The sequence below is a fragment of the Amblyraja radiata genome, chromosome 22 (assembly GCF_010909765.2).
Source record: "Amblyraja radiata isolate CabotCenter1 chromosome 22, sAmbRad1.1.pri, whole genome shotgun sequence".
In the NCBI taxonomy this organism is placed as follows: Eukaryota; Metazoa; Chordata; class Chondrichthyes; order Rajiformes; family Rajidae; genus Amblyraja; species Amblyraja radiata.
The window spans coordinates 20,109,076-20,125,273 of record NC_045977.1 but is presented as its reverse complement, the minus strand read 5'-3'; the positions used below and the strand labels follow the sequence as shown (position 1 = coordinate 20,125,273).

Sequence of the window (16,198 nt, the reverse complement as noted above, 5' to 3'; positions counted from 1 at the left end):
GGGAGATGAGTGTATGAATGGCCTGAACATCGGGCCGCCCGGTGCGGTGACTGCGGGTGCTCGGAAGGCCCAGACCACGGATGAACATCTGGGAAGATCGGAGGGGAGGCTGGCTGGACTATGGTGCCTTCCTCACCTTGGTGCCACTGTGTTATGTTGTGTCGTGGACTTTCTGTGTTTGTGCTTTTCTTTTTTTAATTCAATTTTATTTTTAATATGTTTTATTATTTATTATTTATTTATTTTTATGATACTGCCTGTAAGGAAAATTCATTTCGTTGTCTCTAATTGAGACAATGACAATAAATTTGAATACAATACAATACAATACAAGAAAGAGGGAAAGGAGATGGGCAAGGGCAGATAGTGGACAAATTGTGTGCTCACTGGGGTTGGAAGAGAGCACAGGATGAAGGGGTGGGTGGGGGGGTTTGGGGAGTTACATGAAATGTTTACCTGAGAAGGGTATCTTAGCAAGACACCCAAAGTGCAAACGGATCACACCTCAGCTCCGAACTATCACTTGCATCAGAGGAGAGGCAGAGCAGAAATAAACACAGAGAACTTCAGGCAGTTTTTTGAAAATATATTTGGACCACATCCCATGAAAGACAAAGGAATTGAAAGTGTCAGCGTACAACTGTCCTGGAGATGAATCATTTTCTAGCATAACCAAGAGCAGATTTAGTCCAAAGAAGCAGTTAACAGAAATAGTACAAGGATTAGCTCCAAAGTGTATAAATATCACATTTCATTGAAGTTGCTGCTGCTTTGTGGTTGTGAATAACAGGGGTAAAGTTGGCTCGCTCGCATGATGACATACTCAACCAGCGTTGCACTTCACAGAGGGGTCGTGAGCACATTGATGTTTGATGTGATATTCTGATATGCACATTTGGGAGGGGGGGGGGGTGGGGGCAGAGGGGGGGGGGGAGGGGAGAGGGGGAGGGGAAAGGGGTTGAGGTGGAGAACTTCCAAACCATGAAACCTTGTGCAGCTGCAAGATCCCTTGCCTCAATCCCACCTTAGGACACGGAACAGTACAGCACAGGAACAGGCTCTTGTGCTGCAATGTCTACAGATGTGGAACAAGATGCCACGTTAAACCACTCTCCTCTGCCTACACGTGACTCATATCCATGTGCCTATCTGTAAGCCTCTCGAACGCCACTATTGTACCTGCCTCCACCGTCATCCCTCGCGTTGTGATCCAATCCCTCACCACTCTGTGTAAAATTGTGCCTCACACATCTCCTTTATACTTTCCCTTTCCGACCTTAAAGCTATGGCCTCTAGTCTTTGACACTTCCACCCTAATAACCCACAGCCCAGTTAAATGCTAAATATGCCACTTTCTGTCTCATAATAGACCTCTACGGTGCTTTGGAGTCCAACGGCACGGAAACGGGCCCTTTGGCCCAACTTGCCCATGCCGGCCAAGATGCCCCATCTACACTAGCTCCACCTGCCCGCAGATAGCCCACATCCCTCTAAACCTCTCCTACCCATGCACCGGTCCAAGTGTCTTTTAAATGTTGTTATTGCAACTACCTCCTCTGGCAGCTCATTCCATATATCACCTCATTCCATATACCCACCGCCCTCTGTGTGGAAAAAAGTGCCCCTCAGGTTCCTGTTAAATCTTGCCCCTCAAATCTATGTCCTCTGGATCTTGATATCTCTACACTGGGTAAAAGACTCTGTGCATACACCCCCTCATTCCCCTCACCATTTTATACAACTCCTTAGCCTCCTGTTGCCCTAAGGAATAAAGTCCTAGTCTGAAGAAGGGTCTCGACCCGAAGCATCACCCATCCCTTTTCTCCAGAGATGCTGCCTGACCCACTGAGTTACTCCAACACTTTGTGTCTATCAACCTCTCCCAAACTTTCATCAAATTGTTCACAATGCTGGAACTGGATTGAAGTCAATGTCCCAACAAAAATCCGGTCTGAAATATAACCATCAATCTTCCTGCTGTGTGAATATTGCACCACATTGAGCAGCGTACCACAAAGGGTGCGGCTGTCTACTGAACAAATGCGATGTCTCAGACTCGCAGAGTTGTGCGTGCACTGAAATGCAGTCAATGAGCACCTGTACAAATTCCTGCCCCTGAACTATAACCCAGGGGAGAACATGCATGTGAAAGAGCAGTACAGCACAAGAACAGGCCCTTTGGCCCACAACATCTGTGCTGATGTGATGCCAAGACCAATTCACTCAGCCAGCCCCAGATACGATGAACTGACAAAGCTCGCCCTTAACCTGCATCTTTCCTGATATTGCAGACATGACGAGAATCACATTTCACAAATAGAAATTGATATTTGATCTTGCAAATGGCCGAATCAAACACAGTTCAATGCTCAAGAGGAAGTGATGAGATATGTAGTAAACTATTAGCCACAAGGCATTGAAGGCAGTGTGCTGGGAAACTAATATAGAGTCATACAGTGTGGAAACTGGCCCTTCGGCCCAACTTGCCCATGCCGACCAACATGCCCCATTCTTCCACAAGGCTGCGTTTGATCCAAATTCCCCTAAACATGTCCTGTCCATGTACACATCTAAAAGCTTCTTAAATCATGTGATAGTACCTGCCTCAACTATTGCCTACGGCAGCTCGTTCCATGAACCCACCACCCCTTGTGTGAAAAAGTTGCCCCTCAGGTTCCACAAAGAGTTGCTCCTTAGGTTCCTAAAATAGGTGGCATTAATAAACCAATATCAACAGTCTGGAGTGATAGGTGGATCAAGTGCTGGAGTGCTGGAGTAACTTAGCTAGTCAGGAGTAACTCCAGCACCAGCACTAAATTACTCCAGCACAAAGTGCTAATAACATAGCTAGTCAGGCAGCATCTCTGGAGAAAAAGGATGGGTGAAGTTTCAGGTCGAGACCCTTCTTCAGACTTAAAGTAGGAGGAGGGGGGTGGGGAGGTGAAGAGCTGGAGGACAAATTAGGGCCGGCCATAAATGACCTCAGGCAGGCCGTTGCCTGGTAGGTCCATTGTTGGCTAGGGAAGGTGTGATGACCCATCACGTCACCTATCCATGTTCCTCGGAGATGCTGGCTGACCCACTGAGCTACTCCAGAACTCGGAGTCTTTTTTCTTTGTAAACCAGCATCTGCAATTCCTTGTTTCTATTTTGTAAACTGGATTTGAACTTTCAACATCCCATTGAGGCACTGGAACTCGCATCCTCTGGACCTCTGAAGCAATAAAATGGTAATATATAATTGTGTGCTCACATCCCAGTCTCAGTGGAGCAGCGGTAGAGTTGATGTGTCACAGCGCCAGAGACCCGAGTTCGATCATTACTCCGGGTGCTGTCTGTACGGAATTTGTACGTTCTCCCTGTGACCGCGTGGGTTTTCTCCAGGTGCTCCGGTTTCCTCCCACACTGCAAAGACGTGCAGGTTTGTAGGTTAATTGGCTTCTGCAAATTCTCACTAGTGTGTAGGATAGAACTAGAGTATGGGTGATCTTTGGTCGGCGCGGACTCGGTGGGCCGAAGGGCCTGTTTCCACGCTGTATCTCCAAGACGAACGAAAGCTTAAACTAAAAGTAGGGTGATGTCGGAAGTGGCAAAGACATTTCCAAATTGATGTGGGACATTCCAGCAAGTCCTTGCATCATGTCACACATCTAAGACGATGGACTGATGTGTTACTGTAATTCATCTGATCTGAATGCGATTGAAAATTTGTGGTCAATTATCAAGGAGAGGCTACTGGGGTGCGCCGCAGTGCTGGGTTCCGCACAGTGGACACTGTGACTGGTCAAACGAAGACTCAGCGGGCCGTGGCCTGTAGGGGGGGGGGGGGTTGGAAACCGCCGAGCTCACCCTGAAGACCAGACGGAGAGCTGAGGAGGAGGGAGCTGCTGGCGACGACAGACACGAGGAGTGGACGGTTATAGAAGAAACATAGAAAATAGGTGCCATTCGGCCCTTCGGGCCAGCACCGCCATTCAATATGATCATGGCTGATCATCCAAAATCAGCACCCTGGTCCTGCTATCTCCCCATATCCCTTGATTCCCTTAGCCCTCAGAGCTAAATCTAACTCTCTCGTGAAAACATCCAGTGAATTGGCCTCCACTGCCTTCTGTGGCAGAGAATTCCACAGATTGACAACTCTCTGGGTGAAAAGGTTTTTCCTCATCTCAGTCCTAAATGGCCTACCCCTTATTCTTAAACTGTGACCCCTGGTGCTGGACTCCCCTAACATCGGGAACATTTTTCCGATATTTCCTGGGACTTTGCCTGTGTGATCCCGGGATGGCCGGGCGAGGATAGGGATGCGGGTTCGCGGGCCGAGCCGGTCGAGGGCGATGGAGGAGACCTTGCAGCAGCCTGGGGCTTACCTGCTCCAGTAAATCCTATGCGTGGAGTGGACTTTGGACTTTTTGTAAATGGCGCCAAAATACGGTGACTCGTGCATGTGTGATCTATGCAAAGAGAATTGCACTGTGCAGTGCACATGTGACAATAAAGCACCATTGAACCATCGAGATTGACAGGAAAAGTCTGCACCAGGAGACAGAAGGTCATCAAGGACATTATTCAGCTGTGGCATCAAGATGAACAGATCCTCAGAAACTCTCAGACTCTGGTCGATTCCATGCCAAATCATGTCAGAGACTTGATGAAGAATCATGATGGATATATAACGCAGTAAAGACATAATGGTGCGATGATAATGAATAAAAGATAGCCCTGCGACATGTATATTGACTTGTTATATCCGAGTGTATGTTGGATTCAATTAATTTGCACAAGGGTGTTGGTTAATTGGCCTCTGTAAAATAGCTCCTGACTTGCAGGGAGTGGATGAGAAAATGGAATAGCATCGAACAAGTGTGAACGGGTGATTGATGTTTGACATGGTAGGCCGAAGGTCCTGTCTCCATGCTGTATCTTGAAGCTAAACTAAATAAAACTAAACCTAGTTTAAAACTAATCCAAGTCCCAAAAATGGGGCGGCATGGTGGTGCAAGGGTAGAGACACTGTCTTACAGTGCCAGGGACCCAGCTTCGATCCTGACCTCGGGTGCTGTCAGTACGGAGTTTGTACGTTCGCCCTGTGACCGCGTGGGGTTTTTCTGGGTGCTCCGATTTCCCCCCCACACTTTAAGACATACAGTTTTGTAGGTTAATTGGCTTTGGTAAAAAAAAATAGTAAATTGTCTCTTGGGGTGTTGGATAGTGCCAGTGTAAGGGTGATCGCTGGTCAGTGTGGACTCAGTGTTTCCACACCGTATCTCTAAAGTCTAAAATCCAATGAGAATGGTATTTTTAAAGTCACATCACCAATCCATAGACATCACTTTCTTGGGTATATTTAATTAATGTCGTGGCCACATATTAAAAAAAAAAAAGTCAAGCTTCTTGTAGTCCTTGCTGTTCATATTGTTATAATGTTCAATTCAACAGATACTCTTTGACTATTTCACACAAGTGAAATAAATGTTAGAAAATACTTTTCCTTTTAAGAAAATGAGAAATTATAAAATGCATTGTTAATGAATGTCAAAATAAAACAAATATAACATTTTGCACTGTGCAGGGATAGCTGCTTGTTTGTACCATTTATTAATGCAAAATAATTTTACTTGAAATGATTTAAATTAGAAAGTAGGAAGAAGGGGAGATGAAAGAAAATATTGAACCGAAAAGAGTTTCCTGTATTTTTTTTTTTTTTTTTTTTTTTGCAATTTTCTGAACATCTTGGGTTAAAGATCATATTCCTCCAGTAAAACAAATCAACAATGTGCTGCAAAGTTGTACCTGTGCAGTCTCCTAAATGCAATAAAATATCAAGTAGTCCACTGAATATAAAACACTAAAAATAATCCAGTAGAAGCAAGCTTAATATACACCTAATGGTGCGGTCAAAGACATCCCTTCTCAACGCTGTCCATCCCTCCCACACAAGAAACTGTGTCGTTCAGAAACTCGAACACTGTGCAAGGTCGCTCCATAGTCTCGTGGATAGTTCTGGTCGGGTAGGTCGCGGTTGACGGCTTTTTGCCTGAGCTCTGCCTCTCATATGTCTGTCACTCTGAAGCCAGAGAGAAAGAGAGACGCAGCCTTCCAATTAACAGCACCATTATAGGTTCTTCATTATATAATCCTCCGTTCACTCGAAACCACATCCTGTCAGCAGCATTTTCCGATATTCCTTGCACTCTCGTGAATGCCTTGTTTGTTTGATTCTTTTCACGTGTTTTTTATATATATATATACATATATATATATAAAAAAGAAGATGCAGTGTTGTATCAGTCCATCGTGCCACACTCATCCTCTTTGTTGCCGCACAGCTAAGTCCACTTCTTTTTTTTTCAATTGTCCGTTTTTTGGGGGAAAGAGGTTTTGTTGAGGGCAAAAGGGAAACGAGTCAAAATAAAAGCACCTTTGAGGTACAGGCTTTGGAATGTAACGAAAGGGTATTTGTCCGTGCCTTCCATTACTGTATAGCTTATTTTCACCTTACATCTGCAAGAGAGGAGATATCAGGAATTAATGGGGAATCCAACACCCGTTCTGTTAACTAACAAGCCCCCAAATTAGCATGCATTGTGGCATATCGCAAGCAAAAGAGGCGTGATCGTGATGTGTGTCTGTAACGCTGATTCAGTCTCCATCTCGCTCACCCAAGCCCACGTGTGTATGCTTTGTGGTCAAGCAACACCAGACATAACATTGTGTTAATAACAGACCAAACATGAGTGTCAAACGCTGGCTTAAATGATATATACCTTGCAAGCTGCTTCACACTGCAATAAAGCTCATTGCAGTTAGATATTCAACCAATGCCACTGTGTAACGAAAGAGAGATTTATTTTAAGAATAAGCGGTAGGCCATTTAGAACGGAGATGAGGAAAAACTTTTTCACCCAGGGAGTTGTGAATCTGTGGAATTCTCTGCCTCAGAAGACAGTGGAGGCCATTTCTCTGGATGCTTTCAAGAGAGAGTTAGATAGAGCTCTTAAAGATAGCGGAGTCAAGGGGTATGGGGAGAAGGCAGGAAGGGGGTACTGATTGTGGATGATCAGCCATGATCACAGTGAATGGCGGTGCTGGCCGAATGGTCTACTTCTGCACCTATTGTCTAGTCATTATAGATCCCCAAACGCTCTCCCAGAGGGGAAGTTCATGATGGGGTTTTTTCCACAGAAACTGGCTGCTCTTTGTTAACCCATCAAAGAAGTCATTATTCAACACACTCCAATATTATCCACACCCAGTGACCCAGAGTGCTTTCAATTAGGAGTCCTGGCAGAGTGATTAGGGCGATGGAATCCTGCCTAATTTCTTCGCTCCCTTGCTGAGGGCCAAAGAAGGGTTATAACGCAAATTGGAGGAACAGCACCTCATATTTCGCTTGGGCACCTCACAACCCAGCGGTATGAATATTGATTTCTCTAGCTTCAAGCATTCCCTTGCATCCTCTCTCCCTCTTAGTCCCTCCCCCACCGTAGTCATCATACATTGTTTCACTGTCATCCTGGTTAGCTTCTCTGTTTGTATCACCATCCCCACAACCAACAATGGACCATTATGGGCTCCACCTCTCCACGATCATTTCCCTCTCGTTTCCCTCTCACCTGAGTCTCAGTCTGAAGAAGGGTCTCAACCTGAAACATCACCTATTCCTTTTCTCCAGAGATGCTGCCTGGCTTGCTGAGTTACTCCAGCTTTTTGTGTCCATCTAAGGGCTATAACAACCTCCATTCACTCCCTGGGTAACTCAAGTCATGGGAAAATTCAACTCGGGTCGGCACGATGGTGCAGCATGTGGGGCTGCTGCCTTACCGCACCAGAGACCCGGGTTCAATCCTGACTACAGGAACTGTTCGCACAGAGTCTGTACGTTCTCCCTGTGACCACGTGGGCTTTCTCTGGGTTCCTCCCACACTCCAAAGAAGTACACGTTTGTAAGATAATTGGCTTTTGCAAATTGTAAATTGTCGCAAGCATGTAGGGTAGCGCTAGTGTACGGGATGATCGGGGGTCAGCGTGGAATCAGTGGGCTGAAGGGCCTTTTTCCATGCTGCATCTCTAAATGCTAAAAGTGCAGTTTAATAGCATAGACGTCAGATGTGTCAGATTATTCACCATCGGGTATAAGGGTGGTAAAGTGCCACAGCAGGTAGAGCTTCTAACTCAACGCCAGAGACTCAGTTCACACTAGTTCCATGTTATCCCACTTTCCCATCCTCTCCCTGCACACTAGGGGCAATTTTACAGAGGGCGAATTAACCTACAAACGCACATGTCTTTGGGATGTGGTAGTAAAATGGAGCATCCAGAGGAAACTCACGCTGTCTATGGGAGAACGTGCAAACTCCACACAAACAGCACCCGGAGTCGCGATCGAACCCGGGTCTCTGGTGCTGTGAGGCAGCAATCTACCGTCATGGCACTGTGCTGTCCTGGACTCTACTGAATCAAGATATTTATTCTGATCTAGAAAGACACAAACTGCTGGAGTAACTCAGCGGGTCGGGCAGCATCTCTGGAGAAAAGGTATAGGTGACGTTTCGGGTCGACATCCAAAACGTCACCTATTCCTATTCTCCAGAGATGCTGCCTAACCCGCTGAGTTACTCCAGTATTTTGTGTCTATCTGCGGTGTAAACCAGCACCTGCAGTTCCTCCCCACACATTTATTCCAATCTACCTGATGGAGCATAAAATTATTTTACACACACATTTTTTTTAAAAACATCGTTAAAATTGCAGGGCGCCGTCTCACAAAACACAGATCAATTTGCGCGCACAGATTTTGAAACGTGGATAAGAAATCAGGCAGTCAACAATCAGCAAAAGTACAGATAAATGAAGCCAGGTTAGAATGGTGCAGACACATGCCTTTACAAATCAGTGCAGAGAAAACATAAGCAGTGATCAACTTCCAGGAGAGGAATCTACCCAAAGGGCACAATCAGTCGAGCCAATCAAAAAAATAATTTCTTCCCACTCTCAGGCTGAGACGTGCTAAGATTTGGAATGTGATTGTGTTAAATTATAGCATCTGATCATTCATTTCTCTCGTGATGTTCGCTGGCCCCTATCAGATGGTCAGCTCAACAAGTCCTACCTGCACAGGTCGCTGAGCTGTTATGTTGGCAACACATCCTTGTCAGGTGACAGTATTAACTTTTTACGCTTCCGTTTTTTAATTTTTTCACTATTTCTTCCTTTTAAACGCTTTGGGTTGGTGCTAGGGCCTAAGAAAATGCACTTGTGTTGGAATTTAAAAGACCTCGGCAAGAACCAGAGCAGCCACTAACCAAACATGGATCACAGTCTTACTAATTCAGCAGCTCGATAAGACTTCCAATAACACAGGGTTACCACCAACTCACTATATGTGCACTAGTCTAAAGTCTAATTCGAGTGACTCCTCCCTACAATAAGGGTTAGCTGAACAAGGAATCCTCATTGTAAATCTTATCATTTCATTAAAGTTCACAATATTTGTACAGCTTTCTATCGTTTCCATTTTATTTACATCACGTGCATTTATTGGAGTCTGAACAAGGGTCTAGACCCGAAATGTCACCTATTCCTTTTCTCCAGAGATGCTGCCTGACCCGCTGAGCTGCTCCAGGTTTTTGTGTCTATCTTCTGTCTCATTTATATTCCTTGTGAATTCATTGGATAACCTTTTTTTTGCTTTATTTAAATAGGCACGAAATGCTGGAGTCAATCTGCGGATCAGGCAGCATCTCTGGAGAAAAGGAATATGTGACGTTTCAGGCTGAGACCTTCTTCAGGCTGAGACCCTTCTTCAGGCTGAGAGTTAAGGGAGAGGGAAACTAGAGGTATGAAAAGGTGCAGAACAGATCAGATCCGACACTGGCACCATTGTTGGCTGTGGAAGAGGTGATAACGAATGGTTATATGGATGCGAACAGTGAAAGTGGCAGGATGACTAGAGGGGAGGGACGGAGAGAGAGGGAATGCAAGGGTTACTTGTAATTAGAGAAATCAATATTCATACTGCTGGGTTGTAAGCTGCCCAAGTATTGTTTCTGAATTTATTGGATAGCCATTTCTGTTTTACTTGGAAACAAACAACTGCAGATGCTGGTTTATCCCAAAGATAGACACAAAGTGCTGGAGTAACTCAGTGGGTCAGGCACATCTCTGGAGGAAAAGAATGGGAGACGTTTCGGGTTGGGTCCCTTTAGGCTGAAGAAAAGTTCCAAACCCAAACATGACCTGTCTATGGTCTCCAGAAATGTTGCCTGACCCGCTGAGTTATTACAGCATTTTGTCACCGTTTTACCTGTATTGCTTGTGAATTTATCTGTTGTCTATTGGATAGCCATTTCTATTTCATTTAATTTGCTTGTAAATTTATTGGATGGCCCCATTCCTTTTCAAAGTTCAAATAAGAATTAACAACAGACTGTAGTGTTAACATGTGAACTTAAATGTGAATTAAGAACAAATTTAGAAACTCAGGAGTTTATTAACCCATATGGGAGTAAAGGAATAAGAATGCAGGAAAACAGGATTAAATAATATGGATCCCCAATAGCTATATAATCTTTAAAAAAAAGACACAGTGCTGTAGGAACTCAGCGGTTCAGGCAGCATCTCTGGAGAACATGGATTGGTGAAGTATCAGGTCGCGACCCTTCTTCAGACTGATTGTGGGGCGGGGTGGGGGAGGGGAGAAAACTGGAAGATAGGAAGGGCTGGACAAAGCCTGGTGAGTGATAGGTGGATAGACACAAAGTGTTAGAGTAACTCAGCGGGTTAGGCAGCATCTCTGGAGAAAAAGGATGGGTGACGTTTCAGGTCGGGGCCCTTCTTCAGACTAGATAGATGAATACAGTTGAAGGGGTGAGGGCGGTTGATAGGCAGATGGTCTGACAAAAAAGCCAGAGATAGAGGGCAAAAGGTGTGAGATAAGGATAAAGGAGCACAAATTGTGAAGCCAGAGCAAAGAATAAGGGTAGAAGGAGAAGGAGAAATGGGTACGCATCCAGGTGGGGCACAGGGGGGAGTTGGGGTGTGGGGAGAAGGTGATGGGGAGGGGTTTGCTGCCTGACCTGCTGAGTTACTCCAGCACTTTGTGTCTTTTTTTGTAAACCAGCATCAGCAGTTCCCAGTTTCACCAAATGTCCTTCTCCTGTTCACACACCTGCTTCATGGACGATAAGGAGTCCAATGCTTCAAACATTAACAAGTTCAAAACTGCAGATTGTTTCAACAAAATTATCATTCCTTTACCCTGCCCTTCATTTAGGTAGAGGACAAAGGGCTTACATACAAGGAGGTGATTACCTTTCTTCATATTACAGGGCAAACTTCAAACCCAAAGCTTTTACATTATCCCTAGGCTTATCAAAGCCAGGAAATATAGACTGTTGTGGGTATAAATCAACCTGTCACAAGTACTAAACGCCCAAGATAGACACAAAGTGCTGAGTAACTCAACAGGTTAGGCAGCATCTCTGGAGAAAAGGTGCCGTTTCAGGTCGAACCTTTACTCAGACTCTCTGAAGAAAAGGAATAGGCGACGTTTCGGATCAGAACCCTTCCTCTGACTCTCTGGAGAAAAGTAATGGGTGACGTTTTGGGTCCAGACACATATGCGGGTTTGTAGGTTAATTGGCCATCATACAAATCGTCCCTAGTGTGTGGGGAGTGTTGCCAGGACTCGAGGGTTGATGCTGCCTGACCCGCTCAGTTAATCCAACATTTTGTATCTATCTTTGGTGGAAACTAGCGTTTGCAGTTCCTTCCTGCTAAACACCCTGTTTAATAGCGGCTTTATGTCGTGTTCCGCCTCCTGCTGTCAACGGCAGTACACTGTGCAGAAACTTAGCATGGAAACAGGCCCTTCGACCCACATGGTCCATGCCGTCCACCTGTTCACACTAGTTCTATGTTATCCCACTTTCACATCCACTCCCGACACGTTAGGGGCAATTTATACGGAGGCCAAATAACCTACAGTATAAACCCCCACGTTTAAGTTGGAAAGGGTGCAGAGTAGGTTTATGAGATTGTTGCCAGGACTCGAGGGGCTGAGCTACAGGGAGGTATTGAGCAGGTTAGGACTTTATTCCTTGGAGTACAGGAGGATGAGGGGTGATCTTATAGTGTATAAGATCAGAGGGGAATTGATAGGGTAAATGCACAGTCTTTTACCCAGAGTTGGGGAATCAGGAAACCAGAAGTCACTGCTTTAAGGTGAGGAGGAAAGATTTAATAGGAACCTGAGGGGCAACTCTTTTACACAAAGGGTGGTGGGTGTATGGAATGAGGTAGTAGTTGTGGCAGGTACTTTCACAATATTTAAATCACATTTGGACTGGCACAAGTATAGTACAGGTTTGGAGGGATATGGACCAAGCGCAAGAAGGTGGGGCTAATGTCGACGAAGCATGTTGGGCGGCGTGGGAAAGTTGGAATGCCACTTCACACAACTCCGTACAGACAGCATCCGACGTCAGGATCGAACCCGGGTCTCTGACGCTGTGAGGTGGCAGCTCTACCCGCTGCGCCACTGCACCGCCCTTTCATGCGACCAACTGAATGCTGTAGATTACTTTCTACAACCAGGTGACATTGCACGCATCCCTTGAAATGTAACACTAGTGGTGGCAACCCTACCAATTAATCTGAAAGCTCAGAAACTGCTGAAGAAGCTACAAATGATTTAATTTTATACAGATATTTTAGCAAAAATGGTCAAATATTTAATATTCTGGTCAAAGTAAATATTTTAGACATATTAATATAGGACAACATTTTAAACTCAGCAAAGTACCTTCATGTTCTCTGTGCTCTGATGTGGACTGTAGACCCGTGCATGTACACTCCAAGTGCTCCTCTAACCTCACTATAACCTCCTTTAATCTTGGTTTGCGCCTTACATATTCCACTTTTGCCACCTGCAAGTGAACAGAGTAGGTTAATCATTAAATACCACCATTACAAATGTGTTTTACAGAGATCAAAACTCAGGTTAGGAGTTTAAAAAAGTACATATTACTTATGGCCAAACACCATGTACGGCACAGTAGTGAAGAGGTAGAGTTGCTGCCTGACAGCGCCAGAGACCCCGGCTCGATCCTGTGTGCGGGCGAGATCTGGACGGAGTTTGTACGTTCTCCCCGTGACCGCGTGGGTTTTCCCCGGGTGCTCTGGTTTCCTCCCACACTCCAAAGACGTACACGTTTGTAGGTTATTTGGCTTCTGTAAATTGCTACATGTCCCTAGTGTGCAGGATGCTGCTAGTGTACGGGGTGATCGCTGGTCGGCATGGATTTCGTGGGCCGAGGGGCCTGTTTCCGTGCTGTATCTCTAAACTGAAATAAACTAAACCAAGTGCTGGAGGAACTCAGCGGGTCAGGCAGCATATGTGGAGGGAATGGACGGGCGATGTTTCAGCTCAGACAGAAGAAGGATCCTGTCCCAAAATGTCTGTCCATTCCCTCCATAGATGCCGCCTGACCCGCTGAGTTCCTCCAGCGCTTTGCGTTTGTCTCAGGATTCCAGCATCTGCAGTTCCTTGTTCTCCAGCACTTTGTGTTTGTCTCAGGATTCCAGCATCTGCAGTTCCTTGTGTAATATTATATATTGTTATGAATTCAAGATTTCCAAAGTGACGATTGAGTGACAGCTAGAAAGGTTTAGATAGAGTGGATGTGGGGAGAATGTTTCCAGTAGCGGTAGAGTCTCTAGCCAGCGGGCACAGTCTCAGAATAAAAGGATGTATCTTTAGAACGAAAATGAGGAGGAATTTCTTTAACCAGAGTTTAGTGAATCAGTGGAATTCATTGCCACAGATGGGGGTGGAGGCCAAGTCATTGGGTCATAGTCATACAGTGTAAAAACAGGCCCCTTGGCCATCTTGCCCACGCCGACCAACATGCCTCATCTACACCAGCTCCACCTGCCTGCATTTGGCCCACAACCTTAAAAACCTTTCCTATCCATTCAAATTCATGCCTGTTCATCGAGTAACAGAGCAACTGCATTAGAGAACAACGAGGGACAAACATGACTGAGTGCTTTTTGTAACTTTGTCGGCACCAGAAACGTGGCGACCCTTTTTTGTACTTTGCGCATTGTATGCAAAAAACAAAGAATGACACTGTATCGAGGCACATGTGACAATAAAGTATCATCATCGTCATCATGTCACTTAAAATAAATAGAATGGAATAGCAAAGTATATAATAATGTTTAAATATCTAAATGTTTCAACACAGTAGGCTAATCGTCAAATTCCACATTTACAAGAATATTTTTAAAGCGGAGATTGATGGGTTCTTGATTAGTAAGGAAGTCAAAGGTTACGGGAAGAAGGCAGGAAAATGGGGTTGAGAGGGAAAAATAGATCAGCCATGATCGAATGGCAAAGCAGACTCGATGGGCTGAATGGCCGAATTCTGCTCATATATCTTATGGCCATATGGTCTTAATATAAGAAGGGTTTCGGCCCGAAACGTTGCCTTTTTCCTTCGCTCCATAGATGCTGCTGCACCCGCTGAGTTTCTCCAGCTTTTTTGTGTACCTTGGTCTTAATATAAGTTGACCTCTGGGCAATGCATCGCATTTGGAAAATAAAACAAGAAGGTTGTGGCATTTCCCCTCAGTATCACATGAGGAGACAAGTTGGATTTGAGGATTTGAGTAGTTCAGATTAGAGATACAGCGTGAGAACAAGCCCTCTGGCCCACGCTGACCATCGAACACCTGATCACACTAGTTCCTTGTTATCCCACCTTCACATTCATTCCTGCAGCCTAGGGGCAATTTATGGAGTACCACTTAACCTACAAGCCCACTCGTTTTGGGGATGTGGGAAGAAATTGGTGGAAACGCTATCACAGGGAGAACTTACAAACTCCATTATCAGGCAACTGAACCATCTTGCCAACAACTAGAGAGCTACTATCCACCTCAATGGAAACCCTCGGACTATTTTTAATCAGACTACTGGATTTTATCTTGCACTAAACGTTATTCACATTATTCCCTTTGTCTCTCTTCGGTTTAAACCTGCATCTGCAGTTCCTTCCTACACATTTGTAAACTAAACCCCGCACAGGCAGCACCCTTATTCCCATTATCATTTATCTGTACACTTGGATGGCTTGATTGCAATCATGTATTGTCTTTGCGCTGGCTGGTTAGCACGCAACAGAAGTTTCTCACTGTACCTCAGTACACGTAACAATAAACTAAACTAAACTAAGCTAATCTTAACTCCGTACAGGCCAAGGACAGGATCGAACCTGGGTCTCTGGCGCTGTGAGGCAGCAACTTTACTGCTGCGCCACCGTGCAGATCAAATGAATTAAAAATGACCTGCTTCCAGTCAGCAGCACCTACTTCAAGGCAAGAGTGGGTGCCAACCAGCTCTGGCTATGATCTATATTTTGAGCATTGTTTGATTGAAGCCAATGACCTGGGGATGTAATTCCTCGACAGGCTGCCAAAACAACACACAAAATAACCTTGAGCAAACACATTAGCCAGCAAGCTTTAAACACCGAGGTCGGCTGTGCCAGGATCACATCAATAGGAAATATTTTTTGAAAAGCCAGAATTATCAGGCATGCACATTAATATGGATACAAGGAACTGCAGATGCTGGTTTACAAATAAAAACACACAATGTTCTGGTGTTCACACAACTCAGCAGGTCGAACAGCAGGGACCCTTCTTCAGACTCCAAAAAGTGCTGGAGTGGCTTAGCGGGTCAGTCTGAAGAATGGTTCACCTATCAAAACATCACTTATCCATGTTCTCCAGAGATGCTGCCTGACCGCTGTGTTATTCCAGCACTTGTGCCTTGTATAGCATCAGTCTGAAGAAGGGTCCCAACCCAAAATGTCGCCTGTCCATGTTTTCCAGAAATGCTGCCTGTCCCGCTGAGTTATTCCAGAACTTAGTGTCCTTTTTATTCCACCTATCACTTATCAGGCTTTACCCTGCCCCCCCCCACCTCTCTTCCAGCTTCCCCCCCCCCCCCCCTACTACAATCTGTCTGAAGGGTCTGAACCCTAAACATCACCTAGCTATAGAAACATAGAAACATAGAAAATAGGTGCAGGAGTAGGCCATTTGGCCCTTCGAGCCTGTACCGCCATTCAATATGATCATGGCTGATCATCCAACTCAGTATCCTGTACCTGCCTTCTCTCCATAC

The 16,198-nt window shown here is 45.2% G+C and overlaps 1 protein-coding gene across 2 annotated transcripts in view; it reads right to left on the bottom strand.

The window, feature by feature from the left end:
* Positions 1-5,329: 5,329 nt before the first annotated feature.
* The window catches only part of pdgfa (platelet derived growth factor subunit A), a 63,433-nt gene continuing 52,564 nt past the window's right edge, over positions 5,330-16,198 (bottom strand). Inside the window, exons 5-7 of one of the 2 annotated variants that reach the window (XM_033040546.1) lie at positions 12,806-12,929; positions 9,113-9,242; positions 5,330-6,504 (exon numbers count right to left, since the gene is read on the bottom strand). In XM_033040546.1, coding sequence (XP_032896437.1) covers positions 9,133-9,242; positions 12,806-12,929 — 234 coding nt within the window. In that variant the 3' untranslated portion in view covers positions 5,330-6,504; positions 9,113-9,132. The remainder of the gene's footprint in view (positions 6,505-9,112; positions 9,243-12,805; positions 12,930-16,198) is intronic. The other variant, XM_033040547.1, reaches the window with a different exon arrangement.